General features: G+C 43.5%; 1 protein-coding gene across 8 annotated transcripts in view; it reads left to right on the top strand.

Annotated features, from left to right (window-relative positions):
- The first annotated feature begins 1500 nt into the window (after positions 1-1500).
- The window catches only part of PAK1 (p21 (RAC1) activated kinase 1), a 51753-nt gene continuing 25812 nt past the window's right edge, over positions 1501-27441 (top strand). For 3 of the 8 annotated variants that reach the window (XM_065407116.1, XM_065407133.1, XM_065407125.1), the window contains exons 1-9: positions 1501-1690; positions 7036-7136; positions 10052-10199; positions 11873-11910; positions 18563-18679; positions 19367-19544; positions 22976-23039; positions 23952-24000; positions 27007-27119. In XM_065407116.1, coding sequence (XP_065263188.1) covers positions 1501-1690; positions 7036-7136; positions 10052-10199; positions 11873-11910; positions 18563-18679; positions 19367-19544; positions 22976-23039; positions 23952-24000; positions 27007-27119 — 998 coding nt within the window. Of the gene's footprint in view, positions 1691-7035; positions 7174-7998; positions 8007-10018; positions 10200-11872; positions 11911-18562; positions 18680-19366; positions 19549-22975; positions 23040-23951; positions 24001-27006; positions 27120-27441 lie in introns of all 8 variants that reach the window. The other 5 variants (XM_065407098.1, XM_065407108.1, XM_065407139.1 and 2 more) reach the window with 5 other exon arrangements.

A 27441-nucleotide genomic window follows, 5' to 3' on the forward strand; every position in this document is an offset into this window, starting at 1 on the left:
CAAATTTTGTTTCTAGGAGCACTGACTCCGGATAGGCTTGTGTGGAGTCACCATTTCTAAGTAAAATATGTAATAACCTGCCTTTGCTGTGGTGTGGCTTTCGTAGGTTCCAGTTCTGCAATCAGCACTCAGAAGTCTCATTGAATTCAGTGGCCAAGGTGTCTCCATTTTAACTGTCCAGCAGGAGGTACTCAAAATTAATGGCCACTCTGGAAAATTTAGGTCTAGGGCCTGATTTGCAGATACTGAAAGCACGGTATCTCTGGAAATTAGGACCTTAGGGACTCTCTTGAAAGTGTCCCTCAGGTTCTGCTGTGACTGCCAGACTAATCAATGAAGTTCTGCTTTGATACTTTAAAGCCCCCTGCTGGAATGGGGCCTTCTTAGGCTATGTCTACACTATAGCTTATGCTGGCATAATTTATGTCGCTCAGAGGTGTGAATAAACCACCCCCCAGAGCGATGCAAGTTACACCTACATAAGTGCTGGAGTGGGCAGCCTCTGTCGGTGGGAGTGCTTCTCCCACCGCCAACATGGCTACTGCTGCTCGCGGGGGTTGGAGTGACTCAGCCCACGGGCGAGCTCTCTCCTGAATGTCTGCACTAACAGTGCCAACAGCAGCGCCGCTGTAAGCTCTGTCATGTAGCCGTAGTCTCAGTCTGGGTCGCAAAAGCTGTGTCCCTGCATGGATTCTTCATCTGCCGGAGCAACTCAGAGATTTGGAAGCTGTAAATTAACTTTGCTCTGATTTTATTTTATCACTTTTTGGAGCTGGGCTTTTCCTAGGTATTTCCTGCTACCAAATAAAAGGACTCAAATTAGGAGTTGTTTTTTTTTAATTGTTTGTGAAATTTGAAAAGTTATCTGGTTATTCTGAGGAATAGGATTGGTTTGTTTTACAGCTAGAGTTGGTCAGAAATTGTTTGAATTTTTAATGAAAAATGTCAGCATTTTTCAACAAGTTCTATGTGCAGTTGGGCTGTATAAAGATTGCTTTTGGTCTCACTTGGTGAGAGGAATGAGTTAATTGTGCTGCTAATGGTTTATTCTGCAAGTACAGTAGCTTCTTTGTTTAAATCTACACTTTAAGGATGATTTACATGAAGAGTTACTGTGTACATGTGGAGGATCCAGTTTTATTTTACCAGCTCAATGAAATGAAATACCCCTAAAAAGGCTGGGCATGATGGTCAGTAACTCTGGAAGAACCTTTAAACTTTGTCTTTGTATGGGAAATAATTAAGAGTTGTGTTCCGAGTGCCAAATCCTGATTGCTAGTGAATAAATGGGAATTTTGGCATCCACTTCAGTGGAACCATGCGTTGGCCCCCAGAAGAAATTTTTTATGCAAGTTTTGTTATCTGCAGGTAATTAACATAAACTAAAAGACAAAGCTGATGCACAATTTATTTGAAGGATCAATTTGCAACTGTAATTAAAAATGCACAAAAGTGATTATTTCTTTTTCCTGGTCCTAGTAACAGCTTCTTTTGCTGAAGATGTCTAATAATGGTGTTGAAGCCGAAGACAAGCCTCCAGCCCCTCCAATGAGAAATACCAGCACTATGATTGGATCTGGAAGCAAAGACACTGGGACTTTAAACCATGGCTCAAAACCTTTGCCTCCCAACCCTGAAGAAAAGAAAAAGAGAGACCGATTTTACCGATCTATATTGCCAGGAGATAAAAGTACAGTATTTTGATCTTCACTATAGTTTCTTCTTTGCATGTTGCTGGGGAATGATGTTAATGATTCTTTAGAATTTAGAGCATGGTTCACAAGGTCTAATACTTCACATAATTTTTTTTGGCCATACTGGGAATATGGGCTGCCTGTGGTGGCTAGCTGGGTATCTGCTTTCCTAATTAATTCCATTCCCCTCACAAACTCCCCATTCCTTCTCATAATCTGTTGATTGTTAAAGTGTGTGTGTGTGTGTGTGTGTGTGTGTGTTTCTGTGAGATCTGTGATTACCAGTGTTCAGGGACATAGACACTGTAATGTCCCTGTTCTCAGGGCCTGTCACAGCTACCTTTCCAAAGTTCAGTGAGATTTGTTTTTTTTTTTTTGGGGGGGGGGGGAGGGTTGGCCTTAGTTTTTGCAACCATTGTAGATGGGCCTTCTGAAGAAGCCCTGCTGGCCTTCTGCGTTGGTGAAACTGAAAGCAGGCTGGAAGAGTGCAAGTATGTCTAAAAGACCATTTCTTACCAGTCCTGTCACATGTTGCTATGTGGTCCATAGCCCTGAAGAGCTTAATGTCTAAGATGAGTCTTTGTCATCCTATTCTATTTCAGAATTTTGGATCCAACATTGTCCACTGCTAAAAATAATCTATCTCTATAACTTCTTGCACATTAACTTGTATTGAATGAATTCTTTCAGCTATAATAAGGAATGTAACAGGCAAGCTGGGAATAAGGGACAGAACTGATGCACTGTACATGCAATTTTAATTTCTACCATTAGTATATTTTGAAGGTTGTACATTTATCACATGAATCAGTTGCAATGATGCAAGAAATTCTCTAGTCCTTAATCTGTGCCGCTTCCTTTTATATCTCGATTTACTCTGTTTGTAAGGAACCCATCTCTGTGATATATTTATCTCCCTTTTTCAGTCTCTTTTTAAGGATTCATAGTGTTCATCGCCATGGTAGTTGGGTGCTAAATAAATAAGATCTTTCTCTAATTTTTGTATCTACATTCTCAACTGTTTCAATAAGGAGTCAGTCTCCTAAATTTTTGCTAGAAGGAAAGGACTAATCCTAGTTCTGTGGCTTAAGAGCAACTTAATTGCTGTTTATACTATTTAACCTGCTCTGGGAAGCAGACAGACAGTTTCATATCTATTATAGTGCCAATCTCCAGTAAGGCTGTAGGTATGTTAAGGATGCGTGATGCTGTTAAACATGAATGCAAAGCACTTGATTAAAAGTGAGTCAGTTCACATGCAGTTAGGTGAAAATGAGCTTTGGATGTCTTAACACGTCTGTAACTCTTCCTTATCCCCCCTTTACCTGCAAAAATAACAGGAGTACTTGTGGCACCTTAGAGACTAACAAATTTATTAGAGCATAAGCTTTCGTGGGCTACAACCCACTTCTTCGGATGCATATGTCATGCTCTCAAACGTTAATAAAATATCATCTACTTATTTTTTTTTAAAACTGGCCCAGGTTTCTCTCTCCCCCTGTGTATACAATGGTAAGTACAGTGTTTGGTATCAGAGCACCAGATACGTAGTTCTTTTCTACCAACAGGCGACAACAAGGTAATGGAGCCTTTTGAGGTTATGTAACTTGTTCCAAAGGAGCTTTCCAGATCTCAGTCCTCTGTAGTGTTTGTCTCTATCAGATGGGAGAGTACCCTTGCTATTGGCTGTTGCAGCCTTGTTTGCTGACCAATATCTGCGTACTTTCCATAAAAGGGTTACGCTACCAGGTCTGTTTCTACACTGACATGATTGTTTCCTTCCTCTCCCACCCCCCCACCCCAAAACTTGGAGCTAAAGAGGAGGAGTGCCATAATGTGATGTTTCAGCAGCTCTGGGTTCTCTTTGCATCAAGGGTGTGATCCACCTCCAATTTGAAGTCAATGAGTAGACTGCCATTGAAGTCAGTGGATGTTGGCTTCTTGTAGACATTCCAACATGGTAGCCACTCAGGCAAAAGAGAATCATTTCCAAGGCCAGAAGAGTCTTCTGTTGCAATGCACCTGCTCGAACCAGAGTGGCAGCCTTCTCCTGCTGCCTCTCTGAGGCCTTTTAGCCTGATTGCCACCCTGGCTCCTGGTAGGACGACTGACAGACCAATATGTAAGTTCATTCAAGTAATCCCTGACTAGCTACCACACTCCTGACGTGAAGTGCTGATGAATTGTCAATAGAAAATCCATTGGCTGATCAGCCTTAGAGAATCTCCTAATGCACGAACTTATTTACTACAAGAACCCAGCTTGATTAAGGCTTACAGTTCAGCTACTGAGTTGACTGGAGTAAAAGAAGGGTTAATTCAGGTCGGGTATAATCTCTACTGTGATGGAACTGCATAAAGACTGTACAGCTCTGGCACACTGAGGAGCAGGCCTGACCGATAATATTGGACTTTAGATTGATTTTTTTAAAAATACTATTATAAATTGAGGATTGCAGAAAGCAATATTGGCAAATACTTCGGTAGCAAGTCATATAAAACAATTTTGCAAAGAACCTCATTGATTCCATGAGCTGAATGTAAGACTTGGTGATGGTTTCTCCTTTGCAGTGCTGTGCCTGCTGTATGACTACAGTAGCACCACCTACTGAAACGCTAGAGGGGTGGGAAGTGTTTCAGGTGACTTTTCCAAGTGGCTCAGGAAGAGGTGGTAAGATCACTTGAGATTCTATTGGGTGAATCTGGAGCTGTCCCTGGTGGAGCGCCAACTTAGAATGCCTGGCAGCTGTGGTGTTGTGTTGCTAGCTTTTCCATCGTGGGAGTCGGGTAGCATTGTGGAATTCTGGCCTCGTTGCTGGGTATTACGGCTTCTGACATAATTCTGGTGTTTGAATATAGACTTAACAGTGAGGTGGCCTCATGCCTAGACGTGCTGATCCACAGCTTCATTGTCTTCAGTGAGAGTTGTGGGTGCTCAGCATCTGTCGGGAGACATTAGTTAGCTGGAAACACTGTTATTGTCTTGGAATTCTCAACCGAGGATTTTGAGTTCGCAAGTCCCCCTTGTATTGAGAGAGAATTATTGTCTTCATCTGAGGAACTCATACCCAGCGTCTGGCACATTACAGAAAAAACTTGCTAGTTTATGAAAGGTTCACTGGGAGAATGCAATCATGGACACTCACTGAAATTTTTCAAGCATACATTTCAGTTTACTTTTATTCCCCAGAACCTTACAGTTTAATGGGGCATTAATGGAAATAAAGTAATCAACAATAGATGGGTGTTTCTAGGAAGACTGTTTTTCTTCTGAAACTCCTAAAGCGTTTTCTCTTGTCCCATATGTGCCATTACAAGGCCCAGGGTAAGATATCCATAAAGACTATAAAGTGGGATTAAAGTGTAGAGCAAGGCTGGCAGTGCCTTTAAATCTAATCCTTTTTAGCTTATACCTCATTCTGTGATATACAGTATCGTCAATGAAAAGCAATTATAGTGTTAATATTTTAATGCATTTATGCTTTGAGATCTGTTTCTCCGATTTGATCAGGCTCATATGTGCTTAGAATCAGAAAGCCTGTTTAAGCATTTGAGTGCCTGTTTATTTAAATCAGGTCTTGAAGTAGTTATTCTTATTTTTACCACTTCCAAAGGGGCTCTACTGGACAAATAGAAGAATGTGGGGCTTGATTCTAATCTTGCTCACATCAGTTAGGAATAGCACAGATTAAGTGAGATTAGAATGAGGTCCTTGATGGTTGCCCCAAAGAGTTTACAATCAAATTTGTGACGTGACGTGACGTCAATGGTGGGGTTGACAAGCAGTAGGAAGCAGGTGCTTTGAGGAAAGACCAGTGTTAGAGCCATAAGATCACATGGTTACTCACTTCAGTTACGTGGGCATCAAAAGAATCGTGAGATTCCCAAGAAAGATTACAATTCACGTCCACATGTATACAAAGCATAATCATTTTTACTATAATGAGCAAATGCGGCTTTATCTCCAATTTAATCTCTGCATGAGAGCTGGATATTGAGAGAACTATGAATTTTTAATGCAGTAGATGCAATTAAATTATTTAATTCATTACTGAAAACATTGTTTACCAGTCAGTGTACTGAGGCTTATCCAAGCTACAGCCCTGTTTATTGAGGCTTCTTCTTGAATATGCATTTTTGTATTTAATATGAATTTGAAAGCAGTAGCTGCAATCAGTGGAGCAAAGCTTGACTTGCTCATTATGCTGTTTGAAAATGGATGCTGGAGATGTTGGGTAGTGAAAAGTTGTATCCTTCCAGATGCAGAATTTAGGTATTTAGCAGGATATCCTGACCTTCAGTAGATCCAAATATAGAAGTCAAAAAGTTCTGTGCCTTGAATTCTGGACAGTAAATGTTCTAACATTCTTTAATGCTCTAGTAGTTCACACATCCATTTCAGTTGTCTTAGAGTTCCTGAGCCGCCTTGATTGATTGGTTTTCTCAGCATCCCTTTGTCTCACTTTCCTTCTCCCAGCCCGCAACTTGCAGCTTCCTTTGTATTCCTGCCAGTTGCAGCCGCTAGTCCCCTCTTTGGTTGGTCTGCATGCTGCAGATGCTCAACATCTGCTAACCAGAAGATGCTTCTGGTTCCTCCTAGTTTCTCTCTCTCTGTGGGATCCTCCAGTGTTCCATCTGCCCTTCTCTCATTCCGCTCTTTTCCAAAGCTGTCACTATTTAACACTCTTTCCACTTAAACTGAAAAAACCCCAAGGACTTATTGTTGTTTTAGACAAACCTTTAAGGCTATGTACCTTATTCTGCTCTGTTACACAGTCCATGGTAAATCTGGAGTAACACCATTAACCTCTATAATGTTACTCTGGATTTTTATGGATATAATTGAGCGCAGAATCTGGTCTTATGAGCACAGGACTCAAATAAGACTACCCGGTTAAACTTGGAAAACGCAATACATGTTTGCAATATAATGGGTTAAAATGGTGGCTTTTAGGGTAGGTGGGTGTCTTTAAAACCTCCATTTTGGTGATATGAATACTTTGGGGAACAATGTCTGTCTATATAGCTAAGTAGCATTTGTTTTGCAGTTGACAAGACAGCAGCTGGAAAACATAAACTACATGGGACAGTCTCTCCCATTTGTGTGTGGACTCGTCACCCTCTCTGGGCTCTGTGTGGCCTACAAATGCAAATATCAAGAATATCAGAATATGGTTGTCCCATAACCTTAAATCTTTATCAGTGTGCAGTCAATCTTTTTCACATTGCCACAGATCATATGTTTTTGTTGTGGATTTGGTTGCAGAGGATGTACTGTGAACTGCCATGGAAGTATTCTTTGTTCTTGATGTTTTTTTTCTCTCTCTCTCTCTCATATGCAGCCAATAAAAAGAAGGAGAAAGAACGCCCAGAAATTTCCCTCCCTTCAGATTTTGAACACACAATTCATGTTGGATTTGATGCTGTCACAGGAGAATTCACAGTAAGTGATTCTGGGGGGAAAGGAGGATTACACAGTTGTTTATCATTAGTGGAGCTGGGACATATTCATCCTTCATAAAGTAATGCCAGAAGGGACCATTATGATCATCTCGTCTGATTGCCAGCATACCACGGGCCAGAGAATCCCACCCAGTGTAATTCATGTGTAGAGCACTCCTGGGGGAATTCTGTGCCACTGTGCGGATGCAGAATTCAGGTCCCTCTGCAGATTTCTTTGCTTTCCTGCAGAAAATGACAGGGAAGCAAAGGGAAGCCTCAAGAGCAGTCATGCACCCATGTAGTTTCTGGCGTACAGAGCAGCGAGTTTGGGGGAGGCATTGCCCCCGCCCTCCAACGGAGGCAAGGCGTGGGGGAGCATGTGGGGTCACATGCCACTCAGGGCCGGCGCTTCCACTAGGCGACCCTAGGCGGTTGCCTAGGGCGGCAGGATTTGGGGGGTGGCATTTTGCCATCCTTGGCGGCAATTCGGCGGCGGGGGGTCCTTCCACTCCGTGTCTTCGGGGCGCTTCGGCGGCAGGTCTTTCACTCGCTCCGGGACCCGCCGCCGAAGCGCCCTGAAGAGGCTGAGCGGAAGGACCCCCGCCGCCGAATGCTCTGAGGAGGAGCGCTGCCGCCTAGGGCGGCAAAAATCCTGGCGCCGCTCCTGATGCCACTGCCTCCCATGGGGGGGGGGGGGGGGGGGGCATTTCTGCGAGAGCAGACCTACCAGACCTGCCTGGCTGAAGGAAGGTTCAGCTCCTGCTGCTGACTCTGCAGCTGGACGCTGCCTCCTGGGTCCTAGTGCTGGTTGTGCTCCCCTTCTGTGTGCTTGGGAGCCTTCCTGTTTTCTATACAAGGGTGAGTGCCCTCAGTGGGGCAGGGCAGTGTGGAAATAAGGTGGGTGGAATAGGGCAGGGGGAGGGGAATGTGGGACTGAGGGGAGAGGGATAGGGGCAGTGGGGAAGGGGGATGGAATGGGGGTGGGAAGTGGAAGCCCGGCATGCGGTGTCCCCTCAGCAGCAGCATCCCCACCTTGCTGAGCCTCTCCTGCCGCCGCCAAGCCCCAACCACCTTCACCTGGACCCCTCTGCAGAGTCTCATTCCCCCAGCACCTAGAACCCCCCAATGAGCCCTTGTGCATCCACATCCCCACTGAGCTGCCCACACCCAGATTGCCCCACATAGAACCCTCTCAACCCACACTGAGCCCCTCCACACTTGGATCCCGCTGGGTTGAGCCTGCCTGCCCACACCTGGTGCACCTGGCACAGAGGGGCAGGGCCCCAGGGTATTTCTGGGGAGGCCTGGCCCTTGCGCTGTGTCAGGGTTAGGTGCAGCCTCACTGCCGAGTCCCTGTCCTGGGGCAGGGGCTGCAGGGTGATATCCCATCTCTGTACAGCCCAGTGGCCTGTGTTTCCCACTGCCATGCTGGAGCCTCCACATTGATTTATTGACAAATAAAATTTGCAGAATTTTAAAATGTTGTGCGCAGAATTTTTTTTTTTTTTTTTTTTTTTTGGCACAGAATTCCCTCCGGAGTAGAATCATAGAATATCAGGGTTGGAAGAGACCTCAGGAGGTCATCTAGTCCAACCCCCTGCTCAAAGCAGGACCAATACCAAATAAATCATCCCAGCCATGGCATTGTCAAGCTGGGCCTTAAAAACCTCTAAGGATGGAACCTGGTTACTGGACGTTTTGCCTGGTTGTCAAACCTGGCACCAATACACTCCAGAAAGATGGTCTGTGGGCCAGTTTTTTACTACCTGTTCTTAGTTGAAGTGGACAGTGAACCAGCTTTTTTTTTTTGCATTGCTGGGCCAGGGCGACAGAGACGGTTAATCTGTCCCTGACAGTTATGTCTCACTGAGCTCCAGACCTCTCCTTTAGGAAGCAGTCAGCTCCCCACAAACACTCATGCTAGTAGGAAAGCACATTTCGCACAAGACTAATGGCATCTATTTCGCATTATCCTTTTTATTGATGTGCAGAATATTGGGAGGCCAGGTTATGCTGTAATCTTGCTTACAGTAGTAGTTCGTATGGCTGCCTCTGGGGCTCTCCTGAGCTAACCAAAATGCAACAGTTTGTCACATCTGACTAGCAGATTCGCCAATCTATTCTTGAATGTAGACTAGCTGTTGAGGCGGGAGGAGCCATATCTTGAGGCCAGTCTGTAAAGTCCCTAACACACTGGTATGAAAAACAATAATACCAAATTATTCAGTGTCTTTTGTGAGCTTGACAAATGTGGTCGCCAAATTTATTTCACTTGTGGCTAAAGCCATGTTTCTCTGTTGAAATTCTGTTTTTAATGTTTGGGAGACACTCCGTTAGATGCTGTTAGAATTACCACATGGTCACATCCAGCACTGGGCCAAAATATGATTTGGTGCCTATCAAAATATTGCATTACAATAGCACCAGGAGGCCTGAATCAGGATCAGAGCCCCGATTGTGCTGGGTGCTGCGCAAATATGTGGTAAAAGAGCTTACAAACTAAATTACCACGATAGTCCTCTTACAAGTGGATAGTCACATAATAGTACATTTCTTATATTGCATAGAAGACTTACTGAACCAAAACACTGGGTCTGCCTCTTCCTCTTTTGAACTTTGGGAGCTGGATCTGAACTTTGGGATTCAGAGCTCCGGGGCTATTCAGAGCCCGCTGATTTCAGTTAAACTCCACATGAGCATGAGAATTCGCCTGCATGGATCGGACTGCAGTATCTGGACTTAGATTTCAAACCTAGGTTGCTGGGCGATGAGAAGGGGTTAATCCAATGAGCTCTCTCGCATACAATGAAAAATCCCAGAAACTGAGTGGCTGAACTAAATGTTTTAAACAACCTTAGGCTGAGTGTAGACTGCATCCAAGAGTGTGGTGGTAACTGCTTGGAATGTCTCAAACAGGGTATGCCAGAGCAGTGGGCTCGGTTATTGCAGACCTCCAACATCACCAAATCGGAGCAGAAGAAAAACCCCCAGGCCGTGCTCGACGTGCTAGAATTCTACAATTCCAAAAAGACCTCCAACAGTCAGAAATACATGAGTTTCACAGGTATGTGGTAAATCTCCGATTCTGCATTACTGAGTGTGACTCCCTGATAAGTCCTTGTGATTTTTCTTTTAAAAATTAAAATAAACAAACAAATGCCAAAACACCTTGAGAGTTGTTTTTACAAAGGAAATGTGATTTTCTTCTGCTCTGCCAGCAGCCTTTCTCCTTTGAAATCCAGCTTGAATGTCTCCTCTAATCCCTTTGCCAAACTGCTGCAGTTGTGAATGAGGAAGTCTGTAAGCTGGGCAGGTCCCAAAACACATAGTGCTTTATGGGCTAAAACCAACACCTGGAAACTAACAGGCAGATCTGCTCCCAGTCAGAGACTTCCTTTAGTAAGAGGGCAGCTAAATTCTGCACCAGCTTTAGTTTCAGGATGGATTTAAGAGGGATGCATTGTGTACACTATGGTTAAGGCGTCTTAAGCGCAGGGCCCTAGGACGTAGCTCCAGGGGATTGCACCTTTTTACCCCAGGGAGCAGGGAATTTGTCCCCATTATGGTTGCAGAGTTTTAGATTTCCTGTTTCCTTATCTCACAGGTGGCAACGTGCTGGGGGAACTCGCTAACCTTTGTCACACCTAATTTCCTCCAGAAACTTTTCTTGGCATGTGAGGAACCTGGACAAGTTCCCAGCCATATATCACTCATAGGTAGCAACCCCAAAAAAGTCAGGAATCTTGAAAAATAGCCTTGTGTTCTCTTAAACTTAATTGGATTTGAAATGATTAATGCATTTCTGTGGCAGTGAGGTTGGGGCTGGGGAAGTCGTGGTTCTGGGGCCTCTTTTCAAAACTGGTCAAAGAAGCAAGCAATGTCTTGGAATTTGTAATAGCTTCCCCTGCTGGTGTCTGTGTGCTCCGTGCTCAGTCCCTTGGTTTCTTGACTTCTTCTGCACAGACTTTTGTTCACTGGCATTTTTACCCTTCTGGAAAAGCCTGCATAAAGCCCTGGCTACATGTATTACGCCTACAGTAGGGGCTGGTTTACATAGAGGATCAGAACCTGCTGTTGCTACCAGCTAAGGTCACAGGCTTGTTACCCACCAAACACCCCTGGTGGTGGCTCAGCATCTGAGATGGCTACATTCCAGTGCCGGGTGAAGTGACGTGTATATCTTGGAAAGCATTTCTGGACTTTTCTGAACAAAAGGTGTCACATTAGTAGTGGGACAAAAACATGGAATATCTACATCTGGAACCATACTTTAAGCCTGCTTCACAATACTCTGCCCTTTTTAATTTTTTTTTAAGTGCTAAGCTGTTCCTGATCATCTGCTAACCTTGCATTCTTTAGAGGCCAGAGATTGAAGAAAAACACCTTTGAGCACTTCTGAGTTTTCCATTTGTATTAATGGGGCTCAGTATGCCAGTCTGGAGTCTTGTGGCTAAGGCACTGGACTGGGACCCAGGAGATCTGGGTTGAATCCCTGGTTCTGCCACAGACTTGCTGTGTGATGCAGGGCAAGTCACTTAAACCCCTTAATCACTCTGTGCCATGATTCACAATCTGTGAAATGGGGATAATACTTCCTTTCCCCTACCCTCTGTTTAGCTTGAAAGTTCTTAGGAGCAGTGACTGTCACTATGGGGTCGTGCAGTGCCTGGCACGCTTGGGCAGCAATCCAAGTAATTTATAATAATTCCAATTGTATCTGTTCTGTTTTGTTTTCAGATAAATCTGCAGAGGAGTATGGTTCATCAAATACATTGGTGAGCTTTTTGTTTTTTATTAATGTTTCTTTCATAGAATCATAAAATCATAGAAGATTAGGGTTGGAAGAGACCTCAGGAGGTCATCTAGTCCAACCCCCTGCTCAAAGCAGGACCAACCCCAACTAAATCATCCCAGCCAGGGCTTTGTCGAGCCTGACCTTAAAAACCTCATATATTTCTTATATTTTAAGTTTAAAAATGTGCATAAAATAAAACTGTAGCTGTAGAGACATTTTTATATTTAATGTAAACATCCTCTTTCACTTCTAGGCTACCCAAAATGTGGCTAAGCAGCTAAGTTCCCTCTAAGCTGTGAGCCGCGTGGCCGTGCAGCAGCCTATTAAGCGCTGCACAGGCGCTCACGGCTGCGGTGGGGAGAGATGCTTCTCCCCCAGCCCTGGACCTGCAGGGGCACCCCCGACCCAGCCCGGCCCAGCCAGTGCCGGGTTTATCATGGCGCCATGGCGCCGGGCCGATGCTCAACAGGGGCCCCGCGGCCCGTTGCTCCACTTCACTTGTGCTGCGGCCCAGAGAAGCGCCCAGCCCCAATAAGCCCAAGCCCGGAGCTGCTGCGGGGGGAGAGTCCTCTCTCTCCCCCACTGTAGTCCCGGACCCCCCTCCTTCACTCCAAACTGCTCATCCCCGGCCCCCCCCCCTGAGCCCTCGCCTCCCCCCCCCACCCCCTGCTCCAGCCCCTGAATCCCTCATCCATGACCCAGTCCAGAGCCTGCACCCCCAGCCAGAGCCCTCATTCCTCCACACACCCCAACCCTCTTCCTCAGCCCTGAGCCCCACCCCAGAGCCCGCACCCCAACCCTCTGCCTCAGCCCTGAGCCCCTCATCTCGAGCCCCACCCCAGAGCCTGCACCCTAACCTGGAGTCCTCACCCCCCCCACACTCCAACCCTCTGCCCCAGCCCTGAGCCCCCTCCCACACTTTGAATCCCTCGGCCCCACCCCTGCCACATAAATTTTGTTATGTACACCAATATGAAGGTCAAGTATCAGAGGGGTAGCCGTGTTAGTCTGAATCTGTAAAAAGTAACAGAGGGTCCTGTGGCACCTTTAAGACTAACAGAAGTTTTGGGAGCATAAGCTTTCGTGGGTAAGAATCTCACTTGCATCTGAAGAAGTGAGGTTCTTACCCACGAAAGCTTATGCTCCCAATACTTCCGTTAGTCTTAAAGGTGCCACAGGACCCTCTGTTACTCAATATGAAGGTGTTACACATCACCTCCATATTGGTGCACATAAAAAATTCATTCCGCACATGCATGGGAAAAATTAGAGGGAACACTGCTAAGCAGTATTAATTGTCATCTTAACTTTTAAAAATTGATATAAATTGGGGTGCCTGTCATTCTGGCCTACAAGTGTTTCTTTTCCTTTTCCTGTAAACTCTCTGCTATTGAGTTTACTGCTTTATATTCCAAGTGATTTTTGTTAGTGAATATTGCTGCGTTCACAGAAACAGATCTATTTCTGGACTCTATATTAATGAACAGCAGTTTCTCCTATGCAAAATAATCTGGAAAATGAAAGCCAGCCTGCTTTTTATCAGGTATCAATAAATGTTTATGATCTGACCAAATTTAATTATTAGCATGCAAGGTCTGATTAGTGAACCACTGTTGATGATTAACTAAATTAATCTTGACAAATAAAATGAAAGGTCTTCTCTCTCCTTGACCTGTACTCCAACCATTACAGCACAAGTTCAGCACCTCCTTTTACTGAGAAGATACAATTTAAAAGTTTTGCTATTTGTCGGACATTGGGTATGTGTGTGTGCGGTATTTTTTTAAGTAAGCAAACACAAAAAGATTTAATAAAATCATTTACAAAAATATAAAACCGCTCCATCATCATCTTGTATTTCCTCACTACAATACCTTTATCTGGAGCGAGTTTGCTGTCTCTTCATCCAGAGGCAGTGCATCCTTATCCAACTCTGTTTGGGTCTGCCTTATAAAGGAAAAGGAAAACTTGGCATTGTAAGCTTTTGTAACTGTTGCCTCTTGTTGTAAAAATATGTCTGTCCTTAGTAACTTAAACAGTTCAACTGCGCTAACAATCTAATAAGGAAGCCGGAAGCTGTCATCTTGCCAGGCTGTTGACCTGGGGCCTGATTCTGTGAAGTACTCAGTAGTCTTATCTTACTAATTTTTTAGTCAGAACCTCCTCAGGTAACGTTCAATGCCTTGCAGAATTAGGCCCCCAAATTTTGATAAAGCAAGTGCCCCTCAGTATTTGAATGCATGAGGGAGGCTGGAGACTTACGGTCAGTTAAACTTACGAACTTTTACAAATGTAACTTTGGTTTAATATTGTCATATCATTGTCTCTCTGCCAGCTCTAAGGAACTGGTGGAAAACTGAACAATCCGAACCTAAAGCATGAGGACAAGTGTGTAACTGTTGTGGTGGGTCAGGGGAAATATACACTTTGATACAGTCACTATTTTGTAAAGTAATAGACTAGATTTAAAAAGCATAGTATTTCAAAATAATAAATAAAAGTAGTTTCAGGTTCTATTCTTCTCCGTGAGGAGCCCTTGCTAATTTTTGTGGTTTTTACAGTCACACTTAAAAAAAAAAAAAAAGTGTCCCATTTCTGTCGCACACAAATAGGAAAATGACAATACAGGGAAACTGTGAAATTGACTGTACACAAAGTGTGCTCAGATACACAAAGGAAACTGGAAAAATAGAGAACTTTTGTTTTTACCAGTCTTTATTATAGTCAGTTTAGGGTGTCACGTCTATCAATAGTAAGTTTAAAAAAAATTCAGGCAGAAGTGATTTTGGTTTTTGTTTGTTGACTGTGTCCCTTATGTAGGAAGGGATTGTGAAGTGTATTATTTTTCAGTTATGAATATATAGAAATAAGGACTCTCTATCAGATTTGAAAAGGCTTTATAGATCCATATAGATACTGTATCCTGTATGTATTACTTAAGTAGGACCTATCAATATTGAGCCTGATCCACAACACTAAATCTGATAGCCTTATCCTTTAACTTTGGGAAAGTGTGTGGATCTGGATCCAAACATCATGGCTTGGACCCAACCCTTTCCATAATATGGAAAGGGGTGGCATACAGACCTTTCAGAGCATCAGTGCAGGGGACAGTGTCTGACTGCTGCTGGAGAATATGGTATCACGGTAAGGATATAGAGCCAAGGCCGCAGTGATCTCAGCCATCCATTTAGGTGAGAACAAGCCAGTCTCATTTCTCAGCAGGTGAGACAATAACAAACACAGTGCAAAGGAAGTTAATCTGTACCCAGAGCCGTGTTATTTATTACTCTGGTTATTAAAATCAGTGTGGTGCTTCTGCCAACGCTTGTTTTGTTGGCACAGCAACATGCTTTAGCTGTGCTAACAATCTGCCCATGATCTATTCCCGTCACTTAGGGTTGTCCCAGAGAGAGAATCTGCTGGAAAAGGTGTTTTTTGGGGGGGGGACACTAATCACAGGTGTGGTCGCCATTTTTAATAATATCTTCGGTAAAGAAGTAGTGAGCCTGTTTGTTTACTTGCCACACTTAGGGAAAAACTCACGCAGTCCCTAGACTTGAAGTGTACCTTCCCTACAAAACAAATCTGAGGCCTGAAAACTACCGTCAGCTGTAGCTGGGTGACATGATGACTCAGGAGAATGGTAAATGAAGAAGGAGCCCTTTATTTTCTAAGAGCCCTATTCAGATCTGTCCCAGATCATTATCATCTGATGACTGTTGGTAGACTTGGTTCAATTCCAAGTGGGACATGTGTCCTAGTCACAAAAAATACCACCAGTGCTCCATTGTTAGTCGTCTTCTCAGAGAAGGAAGAGATTAAGGTGTCTGGACACTCAGTGCTCCATTGTTAGTCATCTTCTCAGAGAAGCAAGAGATTAAGGTGTCTGGAGACCAAACCACTTTCTGTCCCCTCAAGATCAGACTGGTTGAAGGCATGTGACACTTGGTGGGGCAAAGGGCTCTGCTCTGTGGAGTATCTCTTCTGAGCACTCACCGCTCAGTGACCTACTGTGGTTTGTACACCACCCCTGCTGCTTCTGGAAAAAATGTGGGAGGGGAATCAACATCCTCCTATGTGTAAACTCTCCTCCTATTCGGCCATCCTCACTAATGACAAGTGCCCGATAACTCTGCCCATACCCCTACTGTTGTTAAAACCCTCCTACGTCCCCTAACGGCAGGTATCTCTGGCTTGCCTAGCTGTCAGACCTTCCCCTCCACTAGCCCAGACCGGTATGCTAGTTATGGATGTCTGCCATGCTTTACTTTGCATAGGACTTCCAAGAACCTAAGGGAGAGCCTGGACATATTTAAAAAATGGCAGACACTCACAACTGACCCTTCCAAGCCACATGTGTGTGTGAGAAGCTTACACTGCTGCTGCCACCACCTCTGCCAGAGGACCCATTCTGACAATTAAATAGAGAACTTCTGTCTCCAGAGCTGTCAGGAAGGTACTTTTCCTGATGCCAACCATCTGCTGGAGAGAGAAACTGCTTGCTCTACAGAACGCTCTTCCAACACATGGAGTTAGCTGGATTTTCCTGGATGGGGCACTTTTCAGATCCAACAGTTTGAGTATTTTTGTTTAATAATTTTTTTTACATGGTTTTCACGTAAAAGGAGTAAGGCCACTGCTTATAACACAGGACAAAAATGCTAATGATCATGGAGGTGGATGCCTTCTGGCACGGCGGGGAGCCTGTATATTTCATAATGAGGTCTTGGATATGCACGTCACCACTAGTTGCTTTGATTTGGGAACATTTTACGCCTAAATCGTGCTGCTTTCAGGGACATAGGTATTAAGCACATATAGACCAGATTAAAAACAAGTCAGATATCCACACTGCAGGAGCTGTATAAAATATGGGATCTGGACATACTGTTGTTAAGTCCAGTCCTAAAATCGGAAGCCTCTTACCTAAAATTGCAATGTACTTTGTACTAGATCAGATTTAAATGACCTGAACCAAAACATGGGAGCCAAACACCCCTGAACTATGCAGTTTGGATCTACATCCAAAATTTTGTTTCCTGGACACATCTCTAGATCAAACTGACTTCTATCCTGTGAAATTCAGTTTTGATCATTACAAATGTGCAGTGAGAGACAGTCCCTGCCTGGAGCACCTAGAGCCTAGTCAGATGAAAGAATATTATTATTGTGGTGCACCGAGAAACTTGTTGGAATTGCAAGCTATCACTTTGAGTGGTGTGTTTCCTGCTCCTGCTCGTAAATTAGGGGGGTCTGTAGGGAAGCATACAATCAGTCATCAGTCTGCAGAGAACAATTCTAGAACAAGGTGGGGTGAGTTGTGCCTTGCTGTCTTATGGAGCAGCCTGCTTTGTCTATCTCTGATTTTGCTTACTGTGTGTTATCATTCTGGATTCTAAGAATAAAAGTAGTTATGTTGCAACTTTCCAGAAAGACAAAAAAACATAAAATACTCTGACTTTTGTTTGTATGCCATGAGCATAAGTTATCCCCATTTTATAGAGGGGAAACCGAGGCACTGATCGCTTTAATGTAGAAACAAGCTTTTCCTGCTTCTAAAGATCAGTCTCTTCATACAGCCATGTGCAGTTGCAGTCACTTTTATCTGGCTTTGTGGTTTCATTTAATGAAAAAAAATAATGTAGCAAAGTATAGTTTTGACTTAGCCGCATTCTGCAATCTGACCATGTGTAAAGCTTCATCACCTTCGATGACACTTCATACCCCTGTTGATCTGAGCAGCTAGTCAAAGTTTGAGGCCCTGGGGCTGTTCCAGTTGGGAATAGAAGTCAGTGATGGAGTCTGGTATTTTGCAACATTGTTTATTTACAAGGAATGCAGAAAATCCTGTTCCCCTGAGAATGAATCAAACAGGGGACAATGTTCTGGCTCTCAGCACCTAACTACTCTTTCCAGTCAGTACCCCAAATCTCTCTAGGTTATTTTCAGGATTAAGTTGCCAGCTGCTTACTCAGTGTGTCTCCCATGCTTCTTTCCTACACACCTTTGGTCAAACCATACCCAGTGGAACTCTCCACCCACATGATGCCAATTTCTGGGCAGGCGTCTCTTTTAAGTGAGGGCTTCTGATAAACTTATTTGAAATGGAATGTGTTGGTTAAGCTTGTAACAGGTTCCCTGCAGGGACATTTCAGGATTGGAGCCTTAGCTAGTAATTTATGATGCAATACTATTTCTATAAGCAACCAGAAATATCTGATATTGAGGCGTTGCTGCATAATGCATCTCAAATTACCCCCTGATTCCCACACCTCCAGTGTGCATCACTATCCAACAGGGAATGTTTGAGCAAGACTTCAAGAGTCCAAGAAACATGGTTCATGGATTTTTTTAGGGCCTGATCCTGCAAACATCCATGTGCTCATGTGAATAGTTCCATAAATTTCCTAGTGGGTTTAAGTGTTTGTACGCGTAGGACATCAAATTGTCACTTTATAGCATAGTCCAAGAGATCTGACCACGGTTTCTTGTCAAACCCGTTTTGATGATAATTCCTGTTGTGATTTGAAGGGATTAAATGTTAGAAGCGTGATTCCATTTCTGTGAGGAGTGATTTAAAAAATTCTGGGACTCCAAAGGGTATCTTTTGTCTTTTAACCAAAATGCAGAATGTGAAGGCTGTATCCGAGACCCCTGCAGTTCCGCCGGTTTCAGAAGATGAAGATGACGAGGATGATGCTGCTCCACCCCCAGTGATAGCTCCACGACCTGAACACACAAAATCAGTGAGCAAGCTAGGAATCTTCCTACAGATTTCACCACTGTGGGCTAGACTGCAACTTTAGTCTGGCCAGGGAAAGGGGTGGTGCACAACTGCACTGCCCCAGGAACATACTTGAGAACAAACTGTGACCCAGAGTCACAGAGTATGTCTACACTTTGAGCTGGAGGTGTGATTCCTAGCTTGAGGAGACATACTCACGCTAGCTCTGATTGAGCTAGCATGCTAAAAATAGCAATATGGCTGGGGTGGCAGGAGATGGAGGGGCTAGCCTCCCCAAATACGTGTCTATGGTCTCAGATGGGGACATACTTGGAGTACCTAGCCCTCCCGTTGCACGTCACTGCAGCCAAACTGCTATTTTTAGCATGCTAGGTGATCCGAGCTAGCATGAGTGTGTCTCCTTGAGCTGGGAAGCACACTCCCCACTCAAAGTGGAGGCATACCCATAATTACTTCCTCCTTGTTCTGGGGGAGGAGTAAATTACTTCATACCTTTTCATAGAGCAGCTTAATGGAGCAGCCTCCATGCATCCAGCCATGGAGCTCTTAATGTAGTAATGCTACTTACTGTAGTAATATTTCTTTCATTGCTTGGCACATGCTACTGCTAAGGACATACATCTAGTGCATAGAGGTCTTTTATTTTTAATCTTCCTTTAATAAAACATATTTCTCCCCCAACACAAAGGTATACACCCGTTCTGTGATAGAGCCCCTTCCACCACCTCCTACCAGAGATGTGGCCACCTCGCCTATCTCTTCACCCTCTGAAAACAACACAACATCCCCTGACACAATGACCAGGAATACAGAGAAACAGAAGAAAAAGCCGAAGATGTCAGATGAAGAAATCTTGGAAAAATTAAGTATGTCATCTTTTAAAATCCATATTCTGATTTATTTGGTGGCTTAGAGGCAAATTCCATTCCCAAATCCTTACTAAGCAGAGATCCTGTGACAGTTACATTCTGAGATTTCTCACTTCAGACTTCACTTTATGACTCAATGTTTGTGTTATTCAGTGACCAATTCAAGTGCAAATTTAAGCACCGAGAGCCTTATTTTCAGGCATGCTGAGCACGATGATTGCAAGTGAAGCCCAGTGGGAGCTGCAGATGCTCAAACCCTGTGGCAATTAGGCCCTGAATATATACATATATTTTTTTTTTTCCGTGTGAAAGCTGAAGCCAACCTAGATGTTGCTTTTTCTCAACTCTAGGATAATTATAATTAACTTTGTTAGGCTGAAGGTGAGCAAAGCTTATTACCGTGACTACAACTCAAAAAAACCCCACCAAAAAAACCCCTAAATAAAATCAGCAAAAGGATCTAGCTAGAAAACTTCCTCATTGCTCTCCTCCCATAGAGACCATGGCCTAAAGTGACTGGTGCCCATCATGAGGCAGGCACCTTTTTGAAGGGGACTGATGGTCAGCGGGTCGGTTGCTCACTCACCACTTTCTGTAAATCAGGCCGTGGTAAGGGGTCTCAAAAATCGAGATGCCCCAAATTACTGGTTGCTTTGGAAAATATAGGCCCAGCTTTCCAGCATGTCTCCAAATGGTTTCAACAATTGCTTTCTATTTGTAACATTTTAAAAGCATTCTGGTACTGTGGGTGCCTTTATCATTAGCAATACAGTACAGCTGAGACCACCAGCAACCCTCGGAAAATCTCCCCCCATCTTCCCAACAAAACCAAATAAAAGGGACTTTCCTCACTAAAATTCCCACTCCCTTAAACACAAGCTTTTACCAGGCCCTGCTCCCTTTAAACACCTGGGTAAAATTGCTATTGTGAAGGTCCCCAACCTCTGACTTTTAAGTAGTCAGTTGGCACAAGCAAATTTTAAACATGTAAGACAATACAACACAACTTGCAGATCAACTGTAATACAAATATGAATCATAATGAAACCCAGGACCAGCTCCTCAGCTGGTATAAATTAGGGTAGCGCCTCTGAAGTCAATTAGGAAAAAACTTTCTAACTATAAGGGAAGTCCTGCTCTGGAATAGGCTTCCAAGGGAGGTTGTGGAATCCCCATCATTGGAAGTTTTTAAGAACAGGTTGAGTAAACACCTGTCAGGGCTGGTCTAGATTGACTTGGTCCTGCTTCAGCGCAATGGGCTGGATTAGATGACCTCTCGAGATCCCTTCCAGCCCTATATTTCTGTGATTACTGTTATTTGTATTACCATGGTCCCCAGTAACGGACCTGGACCCCAGTGTGCTCGGTGCTGCACAAACAAAGGGCCAAAAGACACTCCTTGGCCCCAAAGAGCGAAGGAGTGACTATTGTGTAACAAAAGGCTACTAAATGGAATCACTTGAGTAATTTAAGGTAATGTGAGTGCAACACTTGCAAAGTCACTACAGCTATGTTGTATAAATGTGTCAGCCTTGCTGGATCTGCTTTAAAGGGCCACGTGTTCTGCACTGTGTTAATTCTCTCACATTGGTGCCTTTAGCAACACCCTCTGGCAGCTGCAAGATTGGTTTTTTGCTGGAAGTTTGCCATCTATTGTCTCCCCAGTGTAATTCTATTGAAGGGCGCAGAGTTGAACTTGCTCATACTGGGGTTCAAGTTGGCTCATAGATGGGTCTTCTGACAACCACTTAAAGCTCCTGCAAACATAATTAAGAACATAAGAATGACCATACTGGGTCAGACGAAAGGTCCATCTAGCTCAGTATCCTGTCTACCGACAGTGGCCAATGCCAGGTGCTTCAGAGAGAGTGAACAGAACAGGTAGTCATCAGGTGATCCATCCCATCACACTTTCCCAGCTTCTGGCAAAGTTTAACAGCTTTTCTTGCAACTACAAATATAGAAAGATTTTAAGAACTTTTAGCACATATGCAGCACTTTGAAAACCTTACTAATCTTGCCAACCTCCTGTGAGGCAGGGAAGTATTATCCCATTTTACAGATGAGGACACTGACACAGAGATTAAGGCCAATGTTTAATAATATCACAACTCCTCCTAAATCCTGTCATTACCCCTCTCTAGCAGTTATCAAACTTACAGTCTGAACCCAAGGCCCATGCCTTACACTTGAAGAGAGGTTTCTTGAGCCCTTGCCCAGCAGTTCATCCTCAAGGAGCAAGGGTCATTTCTATAATTGTGGTTTCAATTCTCGGTTTGAGTAGTTGGGCTGCCCCCTTGTTCCTCTCCATTACTTCTGTCTGCCCCAGATCCTGTGGTTTGGCCGTGCCCCAGTGATGTCTGAAAATAGCATGTTTTTACATCGCTCGCCACTGGGTTTCCAGGCCTCGTTACTAAATGCAAAGTGGTCTACAAAGGCTACTATGCATCTAATTGGTGTTGCTCAGTTCTGGGTACTGGTGAAAATCCCACCATATGCTGACTGCTCAGGTAACTTGCAAACACTAACTTTGAAAAACCCTTATGTTCCCAATTCCCATATTAAGCCCTAGAATGGCACCTCTTTGGCTCTTTCCATCTGCCTGAGCTTTCGGAAAGGTTGGCTTTAATTTCCCCTCTGATTCCTAGGGGGATGATGATACTTCCTTACCCCTCAAGGGTGTTGTGAAGATCAAAGCTCTTTGCAGACAGTAACTGGAAGGACAAGTAAAATTGAAATCAAAACACTCCACTGCTTTTTGACAAAGGTCCTCTAGAAACCAGGAAGGTTTCTCTCAGAACCCTGCTTGGTTTCCTGCCAGGTTGCCAGCCAGGCAGACTGCCTTGGAACCAGGCATCCCCAGGGCTTCCAGGGTCTGTAGCTTTGGGGCAGCCCACCAGGCAATCTGCCCTCAGCTGGGACCCCCTGGCTTCCAAGGTGTGGCTCTGGGGCAGCCCCTTAAGCAGTCTGCCCCATGGTGAGGGTTCTGTCCTCTTCCATGGAGAACTTCAACATTTGGGGGCTTTGTTCCAAATTGGAATGAAACCAGATCTCCAGCTATCAAAATCCTCTGTGAAATGGAATACTTTCCTCTGCCCAGCTCTACTAAATACAAATCCGTAACCTCTACACTCTGCCCTCTCCCTGCAAGGGAGCTGAGCAGCCATGCTGCTGGGAAAAGTATGAGCATCCACTGCATGTTAACTGTGGTGACAATGAAGCTTATGGCCTTCCAGCAAACTAATTCTCTTTTAAGCCCTGATCTTGCAGAGAACTCCCTGTGAGCAGCTCCTGCATCTGCCCGGTGCAGCTGCAGGCATTTACCCATGCAGAGGTCATTTTGAGGTTGGGGCCTTGATGCATAATGGATTGCTCTTGCATTGGTGTATAATGAGAATTTTAAATCCCCCCCCCCTTTTTTTTTAAAGGAAGTATCGTGAGCGTGGGTGACCCCAAAAAGAAATACACACGGTTTGAGAAGATCGGACAAGGGTTAGTATATGCTGCTTCCCCCCCACTCAGTATACACACAGCAGAAAACCCAAGCTGGGTTTGTTTGCTGGAAACACTATCATAACATTTTTCCTTCCTTCCCCCTCCCCACATACTCTTGAGTCATAGTGACTGTGAGGTTTTGTGTGATTGTTTAATATTAAAATATATGTCATTAGATGACCGTGTTGCTAAATATATCTGTGTGCAGGGAAAGAACCGCTTATTTCCAGTGCACAAAACCTCTTCAAATTACAGATTTGCTTTCAGAATTAACCCTCTCTGCGCCGCGTTGGTTTTGTGTCCCCTCGCAGTGGGGTGTAGGAGAAGGCGTATCAGATGTATTACCTCTTTCTTTACTGAAAGTTGACTCCATTTTTTAAGATGGCTGTTGATCTATTGTACAAATGTTTTCTCCCAGTAGTGAGTGTACAGATAGTTAACTTTTGTTCCATTTAAAACTATGCAGGCTTTTCTCTCTCTCTCTTTGGGCCATTAAAGACAAGGGAAGATTGCCATGTCTGTCTTGCCTCACTGATTCAGTCTACCCTTTAATCTCTGCCATGTTGGGGAGCCTTGGTGCTGTCATGTCAGTTTAGATGGGATCAAATCATGTTCCAAATTAGTGATTTTTTTCAGAACAAGGTTCAGTCCAAGACCCTAACCATGTCAGGAGATTGTTGCGTTATAGCCAGTTCCTCAATATATTCTATATCACTCCTTAGCCATTGGGGTTTGCTCATAAATATTTCAGATTGCTATTTACTCTTGGAAATGTTGTGTGGAAACAGAGTTGAAATGAAATGTTCATTTAAGAAAAAAATTTAATGGATTGGAAAATTCTTCTTTTATGTAAAGATATCACTCTTGCTGTTTAGCACTAATAATGTGTTTTCTCTCCTCTTTGGTTAGCGCTTCAGGCACAGTATATACTGCAATGGATGTAGCTACAGGTCAGGAGGTGAGTGCTGCCAGATTATTTCTTCACATTGACACTACAAAACATAGAGCTTCTTTCAAAGATTCATGACATTTAGCTTTTAATGAGAACACTTGGTTTAATTTAATGAGGGGCCTGGGCTAGTGGTCTGAGCATAGGACTGGAAAAAACCAGGTGCTCCTAAATTCTACACCCTGCATAACTTCACATTTGGAAGCATTTTTTTTTTTTTTTGCAGCCATGAGGGTGTGTGTGTGTGTGTGTGTGTGTGTGTGTGTGTAAAAACATACTCATTATAGGTGATATTAACATACATACTGTATATTTACCTATATAGTTCATTTTCCCTGAGCTCTTCCATAGAAGGCCCCATCTACTCTATCCTCATTTAAGTCCCCCTTAAAGACCCACTCTTCATCCACTGCCTACAGTGAAACTAATTGACCTGCACAGAAAATCTTTGTTTCCCTTTCCCAATACAATCTCTGTCTACTTGCTTGTCTGCCCTAAGGCTGATAGATCACTGAGGCAGGTACCATCCCATTTTGAATGTCTAGAAAGCATCCAGCACATCATGGGCAGTACCATAAACTAATGACGATGGGGTCACAGCACCTCAGAAAATAAGGTCCTATATATTACATGTCTATTAGACAAATAAGAATTTTGCAATGATAGAATAATGTTCATTCTAATAATACTGAAGCTAGTATTGAGATAAACAGGAAAGTTTGTAGTATTATTGGTACATGAAATATGGGTCCATTTTGCAATTATACAAAGCCAACAATTAAATACCAGTAGTCTTACAACTATCTGCTTTTTGCTGACACTGTATTAGGGACTGAAAAGGGGTGAGATGACAAAGCACTAATAAAAGTTTGACTTCACATTTTTGAAAAGGGGAACCATGTTGGCTGCTGCTTGTTTCTTACAATTCCTTTGGAAAAGTAGTCTGAAAGTTTATTGTGCCTGTATGTTGCCTCTTAGGATCCCTTAGCTGAGTTCCATATTGATACTCAAACCCATTGTACACAACTGTGTAACTCATGGACTTAAATGACTTCCAGTAACTCCTGGTTCTCAACATGGTGAGAGCACGATCAGGCCATAGACTTTACATTCCTGCAATCCTTAACCATTGTATTCTGTTAACCAATTCCTTGCTATGCTGAGTTCAAGTCATTTTTGGACACTGGTATCAGTCTTTCCTATTATTCTGAAGTTCATTGACATTGAATGGCAGCACATTTAAAAGTAATAAAAGGAAATATTTTTATTATACAATGCATGTAACCTGTGCAACTGCTTGTCACAATATACAACAGGCCAAGAATTTAGTAGGATTATAAAAAGACTCTATATCTATACGGATAACGAACATCCAGAGTTACTATTGTATGAATTAAAAACAAAAGATGAAACCAGAATTTTGGAAGGATTGGATGCTTCGGTGCATAAGCCACACTCTGACTAATGGATTAGAAAGAAATTTTCCCAGGGGAGTGCGGGGGCAGGCTATCCCATAACTATGTACTTAGAGGCCTTCTTTGCTCTGAAGCTTCTGATACTGGTTACTGTCAGACAAAATAGTGGGGCTAGTTAGTTGGACCGCTGTTCTGATCCAGTCTGGCAATTCCTGTGCTCCTAGGTTCTCACCAGTTCTTCTTTAGATCCAGGATGGCTTCTCCTCTGGCTGTGTTCTATACTCCATGTGTCATAAAACTGTCTTGTTTGTAAAAGGAATCTCTTTGACTGTTAGGCTGTTTGTTATCTAACAGATATATGGGTGGTTAAAATCCCCCTGATCTAGGGATTTCTTGTCTTCCAGCTCTGTGAGGTCTGGAGCAGATGCCCTCTGTTTTTCATTCCTCCTGTCCTAAGGGAACAAATGTCACCACTGCATGTTTTACTGTCAAACTGCAGTTTGACAGCTTTGTAAACACTGTTGACAAGTAGCATGTTCTCTCTATTCTCACCTGTGTCAGGGTTTCCTGTAGCATCTATCACCATAATATATAAGCGCTGATCGTACCTATCTATACTGGCATTTTCCTTGCTGGCTCCCATCCATTAGAAATGCTGCCTTTTCTGCAAATAGCTCTTCGCCATAAAGGCATAACTACATTCCCTTCACTTGATCTTTGCCTAAATATTGTACAAAAAACCAACACGACGTTAACACAATCAAACTCATTCTGCCAGCTTAGTCGTGCTGAGCAGTCCCATTGATTTAACCGTTACATGACTATACTATGAGTAAGAGTGCCTGAATTGGCCTTTATATACTGGTATTGTGACTATTTGGATATAATGGCAAAGAGCACATTGCATGAGATCTCTGTCTACTTTGTCTGTTTATACACACACACACACACAGAGATTTGTGTATGTGCAGTGATGCACTGCAGAAAGATACAGACCAAGAGACTATAATAAGAGTCCACTCCACCCCCAAAGTTTTGGCTAGAGATGGGCCTGAACCAGACTCTCAGGTCTAAACACCACCAAACTTTGGATCTGAACACTGCTGCTCACCGTTGTAGCTCTAGTTATAACAGAGTGAAATTAGTACCTTGGAAAACTGCACTTAAGCTAAATGAATTTGTCCCACAAATTTCTTGGAGCCTGACTTGCATTTGAAAGAAGATGCTGATCCAAAATAAAGAGAGCCGGATTCCTTAAAGAATGAGCTTTTTAGAGAAATCAATCCATGTTGTAGTAAGGAGCTATTTGTTATTTTGCCAAGAGCACTGCAAGGAGCAAGCCTGTCCAGCTATGACGCAGGCGTCTAGTAGGAAAATACTTGCCTCTCCATATTTTTTTGCTTGCGACGCTGTACGCTTCTGGAAGTGGACTGGATGAAAGTACTTGCACTGTTACAAAACAGCTGAGTACCCTGAGATAATAAAGTGGTGTTAAACTTTATTTGAAAATTGGACTTAAGTAGCAGAGACTAGCAACTGGCAGATTGTTAGGGATGTTAGTATATTAATGCTTTATATATTTTTTCTCTCCTACTTTTAGGTTGCAATCAAACAGATGAATTTGCAACAACAGCCCAAGAAAGAACTTATAATTAATGAAATCCTTGTAATGAGGGAAAACAAAAACCCCAACATTGTCAACTACTTGGACAGGTATGTTCTGATTTAAAAGATAGGCTGTGTATAGCCACTGCCCTTCACCTTCCTCGGTGATCCTGTTTGAATCCAACCCAGGGTGATAGTAACACTGTATAGTAACTATGTGCCAGGAGTTTGGTGCTCTCAGTCCAGTTCTTAGTGGGCAGGTGTCTGCATCAAACAGCCTCCACTGGCACTCGCTTCACTGTAAAAATGCTGGCATGGAAGGCTTTAGTGCTATACAGTCAGGATTCCAAGTTGTATCCCTCTCCTTTGCTGCATTTTAGACACTGAAAGCAATTTCCTTCCTGCCACCCGAGGAGAAATGGAAACTAAG

The sequence above is a fragment of the Emys orbicularis genome, chromosome 1, assembly GCF_028017835.1.
Source record: "Emys orbicularis isolate rEmyOrb1 chromosome 1, rEmyOrb1.hap1, whole genome shotgun sequence".
Lineage (NCBI taxonomy): Eukaryota > Metazoa > Chordata > Testudines > Emydidae > Emys > Emys orbicularis.